At 35.1% G+C, this 19,270-nt stretch overlaps 1 protein-coding gene and 1 long non-coding RNA gene across 17 annotated transcripts in view; one reads left to right on the top strand and one right to left on the bottom strand.

Annotated features, from left to right (window-relative positions):
* Positions 1 to 19,270, top strand: part of LOC126503159 (uncharacterized) — a 1,076,305-nt gene that overhangs the window by 944,074 nt on the left and 112,961 nt on the right. The gene's annotated exons all lie outside the window — the stretch shown is intronic.
* The window catches only part of Mycbp2 (MYC binding protein 2), a 214,271-nt gene that overhangs the window by 113,707 nt on the left and 81,294 nt on the right, over positions 1 to 19,270 (bottom strand). For all 15 annotated transcript variants that reach the window (XR_007592185.1, XM_050144671.1, XM_050144676.1 and 12 more), the window contains 11 exons: positions 16,353 to 16,557; positions 15,703 to 15,856; positions 14,875 to 15,047; positions 13,063 to 13,188; positions 12,852 to 12,979; positions 9,158 to 9,249; positions 7,273 to 7,407; positions 5,765 to 5,848; positions 3,286 to 3,382; positions 1,985 to 2,177; positions 1,339 to 1,613 (listed from right to left, as the gene is read on the bottom strand). Coding sequence is in view for 14 of the 15 variants with exons in the window: in XM_050144671.1 (XP_050000628.1) it covers positions 1,339 to 1,613; positions 1,985 to 2,177; positions 3,286 to 3,382; positions 5,765 to 5,848; positions 7,273 to 7,407; positions 9,158 to 9,249; positions 12,852 to 12,979; positions 13,063 to 13,188; positions 14,875 to 15,047; positions 15,703 to 15,856; positions 16,353 to 16,557 (1,662 nt within the window). In the remaining variant the exon portion in view is untranslated. The remainder of the gene's footprint in view (positions 1 to 1,338; positions 1,614 to 1,984; positions 2,178 to 3,285; positions 3,383 to 5,764; positions 5,849 to 7,272; positions 7,408 to 9,157; positions 9,250 to 12,851; positions 12,980 to 13,062; positions 13,189 to 14,874; positions 15,048 to 15,702; positions 15,857 to 16,352; positions 16,558 to 19,270) is intronic.

Consider the following 19,270-nt stretch of genomic DNA (forward strand, 5'->3'; position numbering starts at 1 on the left):
AAGGGGAGAGGAGAGGGAGGAGGGGGGAAAGGGAAACGGGGAGGGAAATGGGAGGCGGGGAGGAGGCGGAAATCTTTTTTTTTTCAATAAAAAAATATATTTAAAAAAAAATAACACTGTTTTTCCAGAGGATCCACATTCAAGTATCAGCACCCATATTCAATGGAACACAACTGTCTGTAACGCCAGCTCCAACAGCCCTCTCAAGCTCTACTCACCTGCATATATACAAAAGACATATGCACATGGTGTCATGTGAATTCTAATTGGTCTTAATAATAAAAACCCAGAGTCAGATATTAGGGGGTGAAAACTGAAAGATCTGAGAAGCAGAGCAGCTAGCCACTAGTTCTTTCTTCTACGAAATCCTCAGGCCGAGTATTCTGTGTCTACTGGTCCTCAGATTGAATGCCTTGAGCTTTTGTCTCCTCCCGCCTTACACTCCTCTCTCTGCCCAGCCACATTCCTTCCTGTCACCACCTCCCTAGTGTTGGGATTAAAGATGTGTGACTCCCAAATACTGGGATTAGAGGTGTGAGCCAACACCCCACCATGGCCTGGCTCTGTTTCTCTTTGAGACTGGATCAATCTAGTGTAGCCCAGGGTGGCTTTGAACTCAGAGAGTTCCTTTTGCCTCTGTTTCCCCTGTCTTGCTAGTGCTGGGATTAAAGACGTGTGCTATCACTGCATGGCCTCTTTGCCTAAATGGTAGCTAGTTTTGCACTCTGATCTCCAGGCAAGTTTTATTTGTTAGAGCACAAACAAAATATCACCACACATACAATTAAAAATAAAAGTAAAACCATATAGATCAAGATAGTTTATATTATTATTCAAATCTTTTCCCTCCTCTTTTTGTCTAGCTGCATTGGTAATTACTGCAACATGAGTACTGCAGTACTACCAGTGGTAATGTCTCTTTCTGCGCTATAGCTCTGCAAAGCATTTTGGATTTGGAGTCTTCATTAGTGAATAAATGATGTTACCATGTCCTTCACTCATTCCCCTCTCACCTATCTGTGGAGACGCTGAGGGCCACTTGTTTCCACACAGTTACTATATTCCCACACATACACACACACTCTCAAATAACCTCCCCTACAGACTGAAAGAGAAAGTCGGCAGTTATATAAACATGACTGGTAATTTTATAACAAATAGATGACACCAGAGAATGAAACAAATTTTTAAATTTTAGCTATATACGTGACACACACCAGGTAGATTTCCTAACTGACCTTGAGTAATTAACAAAGGATGAAAATGTAAATTAATTTTCTGACACAGTATTAAGCAATATATTTTATTTTCAATCAACATTTTATAAATTTAAATTACCTGATCCAAACAATTCAACAGATCGCAGAGACAAGCCCACTGTAGTGCAGGAGTCGGGTAGAAGGAGTGAAAGCAGGCAGTGAAGGTGTTATGGCACTCCTGAAGAACAGCCTCCAGAAGACTCAAGGGCTGGCTCAGGTACCCTTGAGGGTCATTATCTAACTTCACCATGCAATGATCAACTCCCTCTGATAAAATTTTTCTTAACAAAGTTCTTGTTTTTCCAATACACTCTGCTAATTTGCTAGTTTCTTCTACAACTGCTTTTCCTGTAGCTTTGAGAAATAAAAAGAAAAAGTGCTAATAAACCAAAGCATGTACATGACAATAATAATTCATTTACTGTATAAATAAAAATCAAATACCAAAACTCAGAAATGAAACTGCTTAGAGACTAAGTGGGCTACAAAATAATTCAAAAAAAATCTACATAGGATAAAAAAACTAGCATCATTATTTAAGTCTAAATTTGTAATTGAAATTTTTCTATTTGATAAATATAGTTTAAAAGTAACATATTTTTCTCTCTTAATTTTAGTAGCAACTTAAAGGTATCTTGGGATCTTAAAATACTAGGGTATCTCTACATTAATTTTCTTAATCTCTGAAATTATTTCTTTCCAAAGTTTTTTAAAATTTACCATACCTGATACTGGGTATATTTCACAGGTATAGACTCGCAACAACCGCAAACAACAGGTCCCCACAAAGCGTAGTCTCTCTAAATCGAGAAGTGTGGCTGTGAACTGGAACCCTTTTAATCCTCTAAGTTCTTCAACTCCTAAGACTAAGGTGGTCCAGCTCCAGTGAAGAATACTGAGCAATGACTCAAAACATTCCTAATCCACAATATGAAAAAACATACTAGTTATTAAAGCATATCATAGTTTGAATAAAGAGAACAATAATGGCATGTAACTTCAAAAATATCCTGAACTTTTTACTGAGTTTTGATAGTTGAAGTAAAATACGTGTGCACATTTTTACTTACCTTTTGCCAGCCTAGTTAATGTATCTTAAAAATATATAGAAAAAAGTCATAATTTACATGTTTCTTTGAAATTATGCTAATATAGTATAACAATTTAAAGTAGTGTTAAAGTATTATAAACCAGTAATACCTATATCACTATATAAAAATTACTTATATATTAAGCTATAGGCAGGCAGTAGTGGCATATGCCTTTAATTCCAGCATTTGGTAAGCAGAGGCAGGTAGATTTCTGTGAGTTTGAGGCCAGCCCAGTCTACAAAAAATAGTTCCAGGACAGCCAGGGCCTTAACATAGAAACCCTGTCTCGAAAAACAAAAAACAAAACAAAAAAAGTATAATAACAACTATAACCAATTCTTGAAAAGTTGATTTGAAATTACTAACAAAAATCACTATTTAGATTTTTAAAAATTCTCACGCATGTGTTTAGGGTTGGCTTCCCCTGAAGTTCTAGACAGTCTGAAGACCATCACACTTACATAACAGCAAACATTAAAGCATCTCAGAGTGGAGCACTTTGCTCCCCATTCCTCACCAAGGCCCAGATGACTGCTGGTATAATATAATAAAAGAAAGCTTGAAAATAAATGACTGAATAGATTTTTATATGAACAATTTCAATAACCTAATGATCACATGGTTTTTTATATATTAAAAAGGATAAAAACAAAATAATACTTATCTTAATAAAAAATACCAAATTTAGTGTTTAGCAGGGCAAATGTCAAGTTAGAAAAGTCACAAGTTATTTCAGACATACAAAAGCCAATTCAGCTGAGTTGGCATAGGCAACATCTTTCCTTTTTTCTATTTAAAGTATACATTAATCTTTGCCTAAAATATACACCTAAATAAAAGCAAATCTGAATTCATAAAACTAAGCTAAGACAGTCTTAGAATTAAAATTCTGCAACAAGTAGCAAAGCTGACATTTTTTTTTTAAAATGGCTTACCACTGAGACAGTTCTTGCAAAAGATCTCTTTAAAATGTGTACAGGCTCACTAGTCTGCTGTTTGCCTTTGGAAGCACTGCCATCACTGGTTGGGAGTCTGGTGGTAGAAGACAAACGATATATTATGCTCAAATTAATGACCAATGATAACTTTTTAAGGTACATTTTTCAGGATCAGTGGAGTGCTCAGCTACGACTCTACATTACCTCCCACTACCCCAAGGCTTGAGGAGCATTATAAAAGAGGGAACAGAAAGATTTCCAGATGTAGAGGTTTGGGTAGACAGGACAAAGCAGCATCTTCTGGTCCTGATAGGAATGCTGCACCCCTGCATGGAGAGCAGCTGTGGCTGCCTGAGCAAACCCATCACGAGATCAAGCCAGTCAGTTTTCCATTATGGAAGGAAAGGGGAGAAGCTATGGACAGGCAATGACTCCTGAGAAAAGAGTGGTCACTTTTCTTTAGGGGATGGCCCTTGGCAGGCCAAGCGTGCTCCAGTATGGCCCCATGTCCAGGAGCATATGAAAGTACAAACAGAACTCAGTGGTCTTTCACAACAGATGCAAAGTACTACAAAGATCCACAGTAGGTCATAAAGCAGAAAACAAATGGTTGTGGGCTACGGAGTCACAATTGACACATCTACAGTGCAACCCTATATCTAAAGCTCAGGGAATCATGCAAGAGTAGGTAGAAAGATTTTAAGATGGAGGGACCAGGAAGGTTGAATCTAGAGTGTCCTCTAGATATAACAGGGAAACTACATCCACAAAAATCTCAACAATATGGTTGTATACAAGCAAGACTTGCATAATGACACCGGTTGACATGTCAATGTAGATGGGAGAAGCCGTCCTTAATTCCACCCACAGATGAAAAGCTATAGACAATCAATGGCTGTGAGAGAACAGAAACCAGTTTTCTCCAGGGAATAGCTCCTGAGAGGTTATCCAAATCCAAGTAATCAGCACTAAATCATAAGAGCAAGACTAAATAGACTCAGTACGATATATCATCTATTCACCAGCCCACCTACCTACATACCTACCTACTCACCTACCTACCTATTTACTTACAAACCTATCCACATATGTACACACATACATATGTACATGTATCTGTGCGGGGGGGGGGTGTATAACAATAATACTTAAAGAAAATAATACTTAATAAATTTAAGAGGGAGTAGTGGTCACGGTAGAAGAAAAGGGAGAAGGATTAAAAATTATATAAGCAGTTTTCATATATGAATATATATTATGAAATATAAAAATTTAACAACTAAATATTAAAATCAGTATGTATCTATCAAATACTATAAAATTCAATCAATGAATTAAAGACAAAACTTCAGATTTAAGAATGAGTTGGGGAAGGAGAATGGGGTACATATTATCAAAATATATTGTAAAATTCTCAAAGAATAAAAATAACATATAAAAATATATATTTTTGCCATAATAAAATACTCTGCATTAATATTTTACCACTAAAACATATAAAAGTCATATTTACTAGTAATGTACATATAGTTATTCAACAGTAGTCCATAAAGACAGTCCAGTACAAATTGCTATGTTCAGAAAGAACTTTTGGACTGGAGAGATGGCTCAGCTGTTAAAGGCAAAGGCTCACAAACATACAAAATGCTACCAATATCAAAAATAATGGCTACAATAGATAATGTAAAAATCATTAAAATTCCTTCCTGGAGAAAAATGAGGCTCCTAACATTCAAATTCTTTTAGTGATTACTAGAAGAGAAGTCATGGAAGACAGTTATTTCTTCTACTTTTGGGGACTATGTTTAGCAAGAAAAATATATTTTTAATGGGATTTTATAAGTAATCTAAAAACAGACAAATACATTGGCATGGCATATGTCAATACATGTTTGAATTACTGCAAATTAATTAAAATTTTTACTGCTAAAATATAATAAACATGAACAATTTGCTATTTTAAGTAAAAGTAGAAATTAATGGTAACGGATTTTCCAATGTGTCCTATCACAAAATAAGTAAGACTATCGGGCTGGAGATATAGCAGAGTACTGGGGAGCTTGCCAAGCATGTGTCAGGCCCTAGGTTTAATCTCGAGCACAAAGAAAAGAAAGATTACAATAAATTGACTAGGTCCACATCTAAAACATCCTCCCATCCTACCTTGCATTCCTCAGTACATCCTTTACTAGTTTATAACATTTTGAAATTGGTATTAAAATCAATAAGCAAATTAAACAAACAGCTATTGGCATAGTATTGTTATTATATTGATACCATGAGTTATACAAAATGTTAAATTAGGTTTGATACAGAAAGTTCTCAAAAAGTTTACTAAATACTATCTAAATATTTTTAATTAGCTATATTTCACAAGTGTAACATTAATTTGTTCAATGCTTCAATAATTTCTCCATTATTATGCTGCATATTTTATAGTGATTTTAATCACTATAACTATAAAATGTTTAAATACCTGTACAACAGTTGAGGTATCTGACCAGCATTTACATCGGTACCATTATTTGACTTCTTTGAACTCTTGAACTGGAAAACAACCCTAAAAGAGAGAGAGAGAGAGAGAAGCTTTAAGGTTCATTAAAATTAATACAAAATTTAATAATAATGTTTTTAAATTTTATGGTAATGAAAATTATTCATTTGTTAAAGACTGACATATGAAACAGTCACTGATTTATAGCTGCTGAATTATCAACAAAATGAGGTGCTTGAACTTGATGGGAACTCCTAGATGAGGACCCTTGGGCCTCCCATCCTTCACGTCAGCTTTGAACTAAAGATCTCCATCTGAGAGCATGAAAGCAGCTTACACAGACACATTTAGGGACTCCAACCTCTAAGTGTTGTGACATTAGCAGTGCTAGCAAAAATCTAACAGTGAGCAGAAAAAGAAACATCCCATGGCAGATTCAACTTAAATACTCATCAGCATAGAATTTACTCAAAAATTAGCATGTACCTTTTGTACTACTGTGTTCATGATGAACAAAAACAAATGTAATTTCTCTTGCAAATCATAATATTTTCAAACATTAGGATGAAATAAGTAGAGCAGAAAGAAGGTTGGGTTCTGTATATGGTAACCACATCATTATTCTAAGCATATCATTTTCCCATTTTATTTCTCTAATTTCCTGAGTTTGAATGAGACTAATACTTGCTTCAAAACGTACTGAGAAAACCAAATGAAATAATGTATCTGGAAGTGTGTAGTTATTTTGTGCAGGTGTATGTGTGTATGTGCATGTTGCTGTGGGTGCCTGTGCACTTGGGCATGTGTATACACGGAGGCCAGAGATCTATATGAGTATCACTTCTGAAGAGTCAATCACTGTTTTATTTTGCTTCTTTTGTGTGGTTTGGTTTTTAAAAAAGGGTCTCTCACTGGCTTGGAATTTTCTAAGTGGGCTAGAGTGGGTGACCAGCAAGCTCCTGAAATGCACATGCCTCTGCCTGGCCATTGCTAGAATTACGGGGAATGGTATCAACATCACATTTTTTACATTGGATTCAGATAGTAATGTCTCCAATGGCAAACCCTTTACTGCCAAGCTTCTTCCTAATCTGAAAGTGGTAAATTTTTGTCTAAATTTCATCAAGATAATATCATTTCATATGACAGAAACTTTGTGTCTTCCAAACTTCTGCATATGCAGTGTCAACCTAATGTGAATACACATATAAATTCATCAGTATCCTGCACCCTTCCTCTATGTTATCTTTAACTTGGTTATAAAGTTTTTAAACAATTTAATACTCAGAAAGACACATATGCCATCTGACAAGAATAATGCAGTCTTCTCCCTTTTGTCTAGATTTTAATTTAGTATATTTGGTTATATAACATATAGGTTACATAAATTTAACTTTTAGCAATTATATTAATACTCTTTGAGATTTCAGAACAAGATCCCACAAATGAAAGTAAGAGTTGCGTAAGTCCAAATTCAACATTGTGCTTACCCATCATCTGTGGTAATAGACGCTTGTCCATGAGAACCACAGTCACTGCTGGGACCTGACACTCGAGCCCAAGCTACATACCACCATCCAGCTTGTAGGAGAACTGGCTCGTCAAACATCATTGCGTATTTTTCTCTATAGGAATTAAGAAGTCAAATACCTTTGCAATTGTCTAGTATATGCATTTCCCTTCAAATACCTTATACCAAAACCCATGATACTGCTTTTTTTTAAAGATTCTTATCTGATAAGAATTTTATTTAAAAACAATAAGATTTAAAAAAATCTTATTTTAAAGTTTGGACACTAAAACAAATTTCAGTTCTTTATATTTAGAAAATCAAATTATATTTCTTTATTTTCTTTGTAGATTCAATAATATGTTTAAATATTTTAAAATTTTCAAATTAAAACAAGAAAAGTATTTTTAAATTGTTATAAAAACATTAGAAATTACCCAGACAAAAAATTTTGCCCTTAGCTTGTGGGTTATTTATTCAGCTAAGTGTTCTGAGGGGTAGCATATGAAGAAAATGACTGTCTGGGGCAAGTATCCTGGGCAATGACTTGCTATTTTGAAGACTGGGGCAAGGTACTACAATTATTGTTAAAGAGATACAACTGCTCCCCGTAAAAGCTGGTGAGTAAACTAACGAAGAAAATCTAGGTGATTCTCTACCAACGACATCACAATTTATATCTTAAAATCATAATCATTTGCTAAAAATATACAGCAAATTATAATGTATATTAAATTTTAATGAAAATTATCTTTTTTGAAATGTCTCCTTTAAGTGGATTTGTATAAGCAGTAAAGATTACAAAGTAACAACAATATGATACAGTCTAATGCAGTAGTTTTCAACTTTCCTAGTGCTGCGACCCTTTATTATAGTATCTCGACCCTTTATTATAGTATCTCGTGTTGCTGTGGCCCCCAACCATAAAATAATTTTTGTTACTACTTCATAGCTATAAATCTGCAACTGTTATGAATCATAGTGTAAAAAATTTTGGAGACAGAAGTTTTCCTCAGGCCTCATGAACCACAGGTTGAAAATCACTTAAGGTAAGAAACAGGAGCCGGGCAGTGGTGGCGCAGGCCTTTAATCCAGAACTTGGGAGGTAGAGACAGGAGGATCTCTGGGAGTTCAATGTTAGTCAGAGAGCAGGGGGTATCTGAAATATGGCCTACTACGACTACTTGAATATTTATATGTATATATATAATGTGACATGTAACAAATGATTGCTTCAAATACTAGAGCACTAGCACACTTGTGTTCTCTAAGAATTTAAGGAAACTACGTGGGCAATAAATATTTCCAGTATTGAATTAGTCATCTAACTACATAAAAATTAAGATTAATAGTTTTAATATAATATTATTACAAGTAATAACAACACTTCATACACTTCATAACAAGATTTCAGACAACAAATCACATACAATGGATGGTAGCTAAACTATCTGACCAAGGTGTACTCTCGGTATAAAGGGTCATATCATCTAGGTCTGTGGAAAAACTTTTTAACAATGAAATTCTCAGAATGTATCTCCATCACTAAGTGAAACATAACTTTATATAGTTAAATTTCCCAATTTATAGATGGATTAGTCAAAATTTCCTTTTAAAAATGTATTTGCTGCCAGGTGATGGTGGCACACATCTTTAATCACAGCACTCGGGAGGCAGAGGCAGGCGGGTCTCTGTGAGTTCGAGCATAGCCTGGTCTACAAGTGCTACTTCTGGGAACGGCCCCAAAGCTACAGAGAAACCCTGTCTCAAAAAAAACCAAAAGAAAAAAAAAGTATTTGTTAAATTAAAATAAAATTTTGATTTCATGTATATAAAAACTACTGAATAATGAGCAGAACATTTACCTAGCGGCACAGTCATAAGCTAACACATCAGTCTCTGCAAGGAGGTCGCCATCGGTTTCATGATCTCCTCCATCAGGACCCAACTCAAACAGCTGGAGTAAAGAGAAACAAATTGACTCCAATTATTCAGTTTTGCACATATAAGTGTTTACAATTTTGTCCATGTCCAATAGAACTAAACTATAAATGATATAAAAATTGTTATCTGCTATTTAAAATTTAATTACTAAGCTAAATATTAAACTTAATAACTAACTAAATATAAATATATGTGTGTTTAAAATTTAAATCATGCAGTGTTTTATAGTTACATTAATTCTAGCTCCCTACTGCAAGTTCTCAAAGAAAGCATTTTAACTGAGATTTTTTAAATGAGGCAGACTCTTGCTTTATTACTTAATAACTATATCTAGGGTCTAGTGTCCTCTTCCATAAAAATGGGTGGACATTAACAGAGTTCCCCTCATAGTAATTATACAAATTGAATGAAGAATATTTGTGGAACCCCGAGAGAAAACCCTTGTTCAAAAGATTATGAAGATATTACTAGAGAGGAGTTGAGGATTCACAATAAAAAAAAATACAGGTAGCAAAAGCTAGTTCAGTAAGCAGCAAGGGAAAGGAAGCGATGAAGAACTTGAAATAAGGAGTTTAGGTAAGGAAAAAGAGATTATGAGAAAAGAGATCTTTTTAAAAATGGATTAATATGAGAATTAGCTTTTCCCAGGAATGAAGACCCTAAATGGTATCCTTGACTGAGTGTTCAGCCCTAAAATCAGTCACACGCAAGCCATACTAAACAGACTCAGAGGACTGTATTTACATAGTTATATATTTATAAATGTGACAATAATAATCAAAGAGGCTATTGAGTTTAGGCGGAGGGAGGGGTAATGTGGGGGGGTTGGTAGGAGGAGACATGGAAGGAATTGGAGGGAGGACCAGGAAGGTTGGGGGAGTGATACAATTATAATTTAATTAAAAATTTTTTAATAAAAGGGAACTAATATTTGTAAAACCTTCATTCTTTTCTGGAGAGTTATAGCAGGCAAACTACAGCAAAGATGTTAAAATGAATTTAAAATTATTGAACAGTACCATGCCTGTAGCGCCAAGTTTTCAATCATTTCCAAGGGCCTGGAAACCTATTTCTATCTCAGACTTTACTGGCATACCCACAGACTCCAATATTCTTTGTTCTAAAGTAAATGACCTACCTTCCTCTTTTTACTGTCCCTGCTCTGTACAGTGGCAGTGTCTTAAAAACGCCTGTGCCCACACTTCTGTCATCAGTGTGTCTACGCTTTCAGCAGCACAAAAGGATGGGATTTCATAAACTAGTTTTAGCTGCCTTTCCCTCTAATCCAGTTTATATTTCCCAGCTCTATCTATCTATCTATCTATCTATCTATCTATCTATCTATCTATCTATCTATCTATCTATCTATCCATCCATCCATCCATCCATCCATCCATCCATCCATCCATCCATCCATCCATCCATCCATCTATCCATCCATCCATCCATCCATCCATCTATCTATCTATCTATCTATCTATCTATCTATCTATCTATCTATTGTGCTGGTGGTGATTGAACTCTGGTCCTTACATGCTAGCCAAGTCTATGGCACTTAGTAATTTCTCTAAAAAGAATATCTGATTACAATACTTCATGGCAAAAGTCCTTAGTAGCCTCTCTTAGTCATAATATAATGATATGACCATAATCTGCTTCTTCACTGGTACTCCACAAATACTTTCAAACTCATCAATGTGCTAGTCACAGTTCTAGGAATACATAAGAGTAAAAAATGCAGACCAGAAAAAAAAAACACAGCTATTGGTATAAATTTGTAGCAGTGAATAGAATTTATATTTTAAATAGACTCAGCAGGGAGGTAAGGTCAAAGGTGATGAGGAAATGAGATATGCAGGTCTTGGTAAGAGTTGCAGCTAACGAGAAGAAGGAGAGCAAAGATCACGAGGAAGAATCAGCAAGCCACAGTATACAAAGGACAGTGAAACAGCAAGTATAACATAGTCAGAGAGATGTTCCAGTGAAGTCTGATACTCTTTGATCCTTAAAGGCATTGGTTATCAACCTGTATGTCACAACCCACTTATGGGTCCAATATCAGACATCCTGCATATCAGATATTTACATTAGATTCGTAACAGTAGTGAAAATACAGTTATGAAAAGGCAATAATCTTAAGTTTGGGGATTATCACAATATGAAAAGCTGTACTAAGGGTGTCAGCATTAGGATGGTTGAGAACCAGCGCCTTAAAGGCCTTCCTCTAAAAGAGGAAGAAGTTCACCATGATGCGTAATATTCCACTTCCCGAAAAATTCTAAAACTAGAAGGGAGAAATACATACAATCTTGAAGAGCTTGCTGGATATTATCAAATATACACACATAAATGTTAACAATACATATATATCCCCCTGATGAACTTGCTGGGTATTATTTTCTAGAAAACAACTCACTGAGTTTGCTTTCCTGTCTTACAGAATCAAATCATTCTGAATGATTTTGAAAGAGGTGCACTAAACACAACTAAAAGATTACTGGAATTTTAGTATAAACAGAGATGTGATCTAGGTATTCTTCACCATTATTCCTATGATTTATATTACTATAAGAACTTTAATTTTTACTAAATTCATTCTTATGGTATCTATAATTTTAAAGGATTATATAATCATTAATATTAGAAAAAGTAAAAAAAAGTAAAAAAAAATCAGAAAAAGTAAACATTTAGAAAAGTTTTCAGTTCTGGTTGAGGTTTATGTAGACTGTCTTCAAAAGTAATCAAGGGCTTTAATATATTTTCTTAATTTGGGAGTATTACTGAGCATTCTAAAAAAAGAATACCTCTCACAAAAGAGCTAGAACTAAAATTTCTTATGAACCATGATACTAGAGTTGAGGCAAAATTTGCAGTGTGAAAAATTACAAAAGCGGACTGACTACAGACACATGTCCATACTACTACTAAGTAACCAAAACAGTCAGGTAATCTACAGACAATGCCTGCTGGCTCTTCCAGATAAGTGTGGGAAACTTAAAAATTTCTTTAAAAAAGGCAAGGTCATAATCATACAAGATAGCCTGAAACACACTACGTTAGCCTTGAACTCCCGGTGCCATTCTCCCATGTTGCTAGGCTTACACAGGCACCAGACTCCCATGTTGCTAGGCTTACAAGCATCTGCTACCACACCAGTCCTTGATTCATAACTAGTCCAAATTTTTACACAAAAGACAAATCCCTCCCTACTTCTCCCTTTATTCCTAGTCCCCACATGCTGCTGTTTACTTAGTATTTGGCAATAAAGATGGTGGAGACTTACATGCACAAAAGGAGTTTATCCTGGTACTAAGACAGCTCTAGGGCAGCAACCACATAACAGGGTGCAGCTAATCAACTACCTGGACTTCAACACAAAGCAATGAGACTGGCGTTGAGTCCATTTTGGAGTGAAAGCTCATTTTCTCCCTTTGTATGAATTAGATTTTTTTACTGGTCAGTGATCTCATAGTTTTGAGGAAGAGTTTAGCAATGTTTCCTTTCTCTAAAGGAACCATTAACCACAAACCAAAGTAAAAAGGAAACATAAGGCGACAGACTAAGTAAAAACAAATGTCTTCAGGTGAAACAGAGTTACAGTATCATAAACTCTACCTTTATTTTAGCAGTATATTCTCCTCTGCCTCCAAACAGACCAAGACCACCAAGTAAAATATCAGTGTCGGCACTAAAACGTATGGCTTCAACTGAATGAGCAGAGTAACCCCAGCCTCCTCCATGACCTGAAAGATGTAAGTAAAGATGGTTTTAAACAGGTGTCTATTACTGCTACTAGATAACATTTCCTAAGTCTAAGTATACATACTTTCAAACCTGTTTACTACACTGTAATCTTCTTTGGAATAGACTTTCATTACTGCTTGAGTCTCCTCCTCTGTGCTTGCAATGCCCATCTTTAAGTCCTGCATAGCAGCCAAAGTATCAAGACAACCTAAAACGATAAATAAGTCAACTTCAAACTCTTGAAACAAAAACTTTCAGTAGTACTGATGTTATTTAATGCTATATAGGGCAAATTAAAATAAGTTATGAATGTGCTCAATAAACATGATCTATTCCCAGCATTAAGCACTTCATAGAAGAATGCATACAATAAATTTTTCTCTGCATAGTAATTATCACACTTAAAACATAAGTTATATGACATCTTCCACAAAACTAAACCTCTGAAAAGTCAGAACCATTTTACTTTTGGTTCATTACAGAACTTCTTAAACCAATTCGATTTTCATAGTACTCTTAAAGGAAGACATATTAGTTTTAAATAACTTTGATGTGTGTTTTGGATGGCTGCAATGGTTAAAATAAAATCTTGGAAAAAAGGAAGAAATAAATTTATAATCTACTAACTATGCTTAGAAATATGTGATGTGGGATACTCCTCGTATGCTGTGATTACCATTAATGAATAAAGGAACTGCTTTGGACCTATAGCAGGGCAGAACTTAGGTAGGAAGGGAAAACTAAACTGAATGCTCAGAGGAAGAAGGCAGAGTCAGAAAGAAGCCATGTAGCCCTGCTAGAGATGGACATGGGAACTTTTCCCAGTAAGCCACAGCCTCAGTGATACACAGATTAATAGAAATGGGTTAAATTAATATGTGAGAGTTAGCTAAAGCTAATGGGCCAAGCAGTGATTTAATCAGTACAGTTTCTGTGTGATTATTTTGGGACTAAGCAGCCGGGAACCAACAGTAGCCTCCCTACAACAAATATGAACTTACAGTGTAGATGCTATATAAGCATAAGTATGTCCTTTTGTGTATCTGCATGCATACACAATTCTTACACATATGGTTACATATGTGAAAGTGTTTATGTTTATTAGGATAAACATGCATGTGTGTGCATGTACGTGCAGGCCTAAGACTAACATCACATCGGGAGCCTTCCTATGTTGTCTTCTACTGTATTTATTAACGTAAGACCTCTCAATTGAACTCAGAACCACCAACATAGACATTTTAGCTCGTCTCCTTGCTCCAGGGCCTTTGTCTTTGTCTCCTAAGGACCGGAATTATGGGAAGTCCACCAAACCTTCCCAGCATTGACAAAGGTTCTGGAAATCTGAATTCTAGTCCTGACACTTGGAAGGCAAACTTTACCCACTGAATCGTGCTAGCTCCTAATGAATCTTTCTGAATAAACATTTCTAAAAGCAAAACAATACACAGGTGTATGAACTGACTTAAAAACAAGCAAGCAAGCAAACAACCCCCCCCAAATTCTAGCAACTATTTATTACAAAAGTTCTGAATCCCAAAGTAGTTAATAAGTATATACATAAATTAAACACTATAGAAACGTATTTGGATTACAGCTCTAAAAGTTTATGTGTTCAAGTTAAAGAGAATCCTTCATTATCTTTACATTGAGAAAAGTATATTCAGGGATGCCTTACACTTAGACACCCATTGCTATTTTATGATATTGAGATCTTCGTATCATTTCATGGAAGACAAACTTCTTAGGATTTAATTTATTGTGTGATTAGCACCCATTATTATTTAACAAATATGGTAGAATAACATACAAATTTAACCATTTAAGAAAAATTGTGACCATCAGCATAGCATACATGAATGTCATTCTGCTCTCCATCAAAAGGCAACCTTACCCAGAATGTGCAAGGCTGCATGAGATCGGGTTGTCAGAGCCCTTGATCCTGTTGGCAGTGCAAGTTCAGGACTTAGAATACTACATCTGGACTGCATGTCTGTTGCAGAGGGAAGTCTGGCATCAGCAACCACTGCATTGTAACACCAGAGCTCTCGGGTACTTGGTCGAAACCTATCAAGAAAGATAATAATTACAGCACTTTAACACGTAGTTAACTTTGAAAATTTTCTAAATTATTCTTGACTATAAAATAAGTAATACATTAATGTACACAAAAAATGTTAAATTTCTGATTATTCATGAGAAGTGAGCTCCTAAGAAATTTGAGAGGGTGCAGACATGAAGTGGAGGCAAAGTGAAACTTAGCTGAGGAATCTGCATCCAAGAACTGTGTGGGAAATCCCAAGGCACAGAGTAGCAAGGGTCCAGACAGTGGAAAGAAATTCTGAACCCAGCTTAAAGAGGAACACCTCTCAGCTTCACAATAACAACACAGGAGAAGACTGTCTCTTAAATCTCTTTTGGAACAATGAAAATGATGAAAAAACTAGCACAAAATACTTGGGATTTATCTCTCTCATTCATTGCTACCATCAAATAGAAAAAGCGGAAGGTACAACCAGTTATGTTACAAAGCAGAGCTCTGTTTACACACCTGAAAATGTAAACTAGTCCAAACAAATTTTTACTCCCAGAACTGTTAAATGTTTTTTTGGGTTTTTTTTTTTTTGTTTTTTTTTTTTTTTCTTTTTTTTAGTGAAAAAAATCTTGAAACCAATTCTGTACCATCTTATTGATGCTGTATTTTATTAAGTCATATGCTTACCTCCAAAGCACATCATACACAGGATCAAGACACACACCGAATCCTTGCAGATCTTCTTGTTCAGAGTCATTAAAAGTTTTACAACTTCCATCCACTTTATTTATCAGAAGACACTTAAATGGTGGAGGTTCTGATATAGAAGCAGGTACCAAACCTTATAAAAACACATTTAAATATATTTTACTTTGAATTACCTTTATATATTCCCCCAAGCCCACAAGGGAAGCACTATTATCAATATATTAACATGCAGAAGCTAATATATACCTAAATGGTTTAAGTGGGATCTTTTTTGAAACGGTAGAATTAAGACAACACCTCTGACTATAAATCTACAATTAATGATAGTAAGTATTATCCTCTAAACCTCTACTGTGTAATTACTTGTTGTGTCATGGGCATAGGTTTAAGTGTGATAATAATGATCGCCCATAAAATTAATTTCAATAAATACAGAAAAAGAATTAATGTAGAAACCACTCAGGACAATATAAGTTTGACCCCTTTATAACAAGGCTCATATTTCTGCTGTTGAGCAGCTTATCAATATGCTGCTTTTTAAATTTCCCAATTACCTCATTTTTCTATTACCAGAAATATAAAAAGGTACAGAAATATCTCATTATAAAGACTATTATAAAGCTATTTACCTATTATGTGTTTGCTAGCAAAAATTTCTGATGTTGCAAGTACATGAGAATTTATAAGTGCTTCATCAATTCGTAAGAAAGTCTGGTCTCCACTTGCACCTATCCAAGTGGCCTTCCGTCCATATTTTGATCCAATATTAGGCATGGGAGCTGGCTTTGCATTCCAATATGGTACATCCAAAATGGGTCGTCCCAGTTGTCCTTTCTAAAAATTAAATAAATCATATCATACAAATTGTTGAAGAAGTGGTATGCAGGTTCTTTAAAGTTAAAATAACTTGTATAAAAGTAGCTTTATGAAATCTTATTTTTATAGACTTAATTTTTTTAATAAATAAATGCAAAATTTGGACTTAACATTTTCAAAGTAATAGAGTAATTTCTATTATTCCTAGATGATCTTTAACAATGCATAATGTATATGTTTGTAATAAGTTGAAATATTTTCTATATAAGCAATGTTCTTAAAATGCTCTGTATTTACCTACATTTAAAGGAAAGGTATCTTATATATACAATGTCTAAAAAGTGCTGTTACAAATGATTCACGTAAAATAATCACTTTGGCATTTGAAGGTAACAGTATAAAAGAAGGGCACTCAAGCTCACACTGAGAGGATATTTTTCAATAAGATAAAAGCTTAAAGGAACTGAGAGTAAATTTAGAAAACTTCCATATAATTCTTATATAAAGTTCTAGTTAGTCATTTTATTTATGTGTTAAACAATAGAAATATACAATAAGGTGTGTGTTTAAACCAAGATAGCTCACTTCAAAAGTATCGCTGCCTATAGGTAGGTAGTTAGCTAAAGAAATGTATTTCAAAAGTAGGGAGTTTCTCACTACTAAGACAGTACCTGAAAAAAACAAAAGTCCACTGACAGCAGATAATCAATCCATATGGCTCAGGAGCCATCTCTCACATAACTCTCCTTTCATAAACCCCTGAAGAGAAGAAATACTACCTCATGGTCCCAGAAATATTTAATGCAACCTCACCAATGAGAAGAAGCAACAAGCCATGGAGAGAAAGCCAACACCTTAGGAATGAGGGAACACAGACTGCTGCGAACACTCACTCAATTATCGGGTTCCTAGGAATACTTCTACTCCTTCAACATCACAACCAGAAAACAACACACAGACTAACTATAGAAGCAACTAAGCCTCAATCCCTAGAAGAGCACCTAGCGAGGGACAAGACGAAGTTACACAAGTAAGAGAACCTAGGGAAGGAGAAGTTAGTTACACAATAAAGAAGTAAGTAGCCAAATAGCTCGTGTTTATCCTTGTTCAAATGTCTATTTTTTACAAGAAAAAAGAGTATAAAAATGTGAACAATGGAAAAAGCACACAATATTCAAATATATTCAGATCTGTGAAGAAAAGAAAGTCACACGGAATATTAAAATAACCATGTATTCCCTTACCACCACCCAAAACATCTGAATAAAGTAAAAAATATAGATGCTTAAACAATTCCATAGGGATTGAAAGGTCAGCCATCCTTGAAGTCAAGTCTGCAACTAGAATTTCTTAGTCTAGAAAGCCAAAACTGATTTCACATTTCCCACCAGAAGACACAAAACCAGCACACAAAGCAAGCAAATAAGTACATGACTTAAACCTTTAACCATGTTATGATTCTGTAGAAGTCATTACATGTAACCAGAAGAAGAAACCAAATACCCAGAGTTCTCTTCCACATGTCTAGCAAGCCTAAAGGTATGGGAGGCACAAAAGAGGAGGCCTAAAATGAGAAATGAACAGAGAGGACACAGAAAATTTCTCCAAATAAAGCCAAACCTTTCACTGGCAAACTGGCAATAAGTCAGAACTTGACAGTTCATAGTACCAACCACAGGTAGGGACTTGAAACTGAGCAGACCCTTCCTCAGCTATCAGATCAGTGCTGCTTCAAAGGATCAACAGCACCTTCTGTTGTCAGAGCTCTGGAAAAAGCAGCTTTTGTACACAGCTTGTGAGAAGATAGACTGTCAGCATGCACATGCCTACCAGGGCATTAACTTTTGACTCAGAATCCTCATTTCTTAGAATTTATCTAAACGACACACATCTAATAATATCATTAAGGAATTAAAATGTAAAGCACTTACGTGTATAAGCACAAACCACTGAAAAACTAGAGTATAGACAAACCATGCGGTAAGAATGCGCTGCATGACAGGTGTCTGAGGAACTCTACATTGTGTCAATAGACAAGGCACAGATAGAGACACGCAAACTCCTAGGACACAAGCAGATCCAAATCCACACAGATAAAACGAATATGACAAAATTGATCTTAATTCTGTAACAAAGGCTTGCCTAGTGCATATTTACCTGATGCTCACCTTCATTTCATTCCCCATTTTAAAAACTTAGAGGAAGAAAAGAGAAGGGGGATATGGTGTGATTATAATCTCAAAAAAACATTATTTTCATAAAGACAAGTAAATCAGAAAGTTTTATAATTAATGTTCAAAGGTGATTATATAACAGGCATAGATGAGGAAGAATAATATCTGTCCTCTGTAAGAAAATATAAAGCAAAACCGTAGCCGGGTACAGGAGAGCATGTCTGTAATCCTACGATTATGGAGGTTGAGCCAGAAGGATTGAGATTCCAAGGCATTATTTCAGTAACACGGAAAAAGGATATATTTAAGAATGTATGTGCCAAAATATGCTCACAATAATGGAATGTTATGTTTTTTTATGTCTTACTTTCTACACATATCATTAAAGCAACAAGCAACCATGGTCAGAATACACAATAAATGTCCTGAGATAATTTAAATTCCTGCCAAAGATTTTTTTTTTTAATCATTACAAAGGCTATAAAAAAGGACAGGTAAGACCTGCATGAACTGACGGTGAGATGGTTAATATTATCAATTTGACAGGATCTAGAATC

Source organism: Alexandromys fortis, unplaced genomic scaffold (genome assembly GCF_014885135.2).
Source record: "Alexandromys fortis isolate MF-2015 unplaced genomic scaffold, M_Fortis_MF-2015_v1.1 scaffold_43, whole genome shotgun sequence".
NCBI lineage: Eukaryota > Metazoa > Chordata > Mammalia > Rodentia > Cricetidae > Alexandromys > Alexandromys fortis.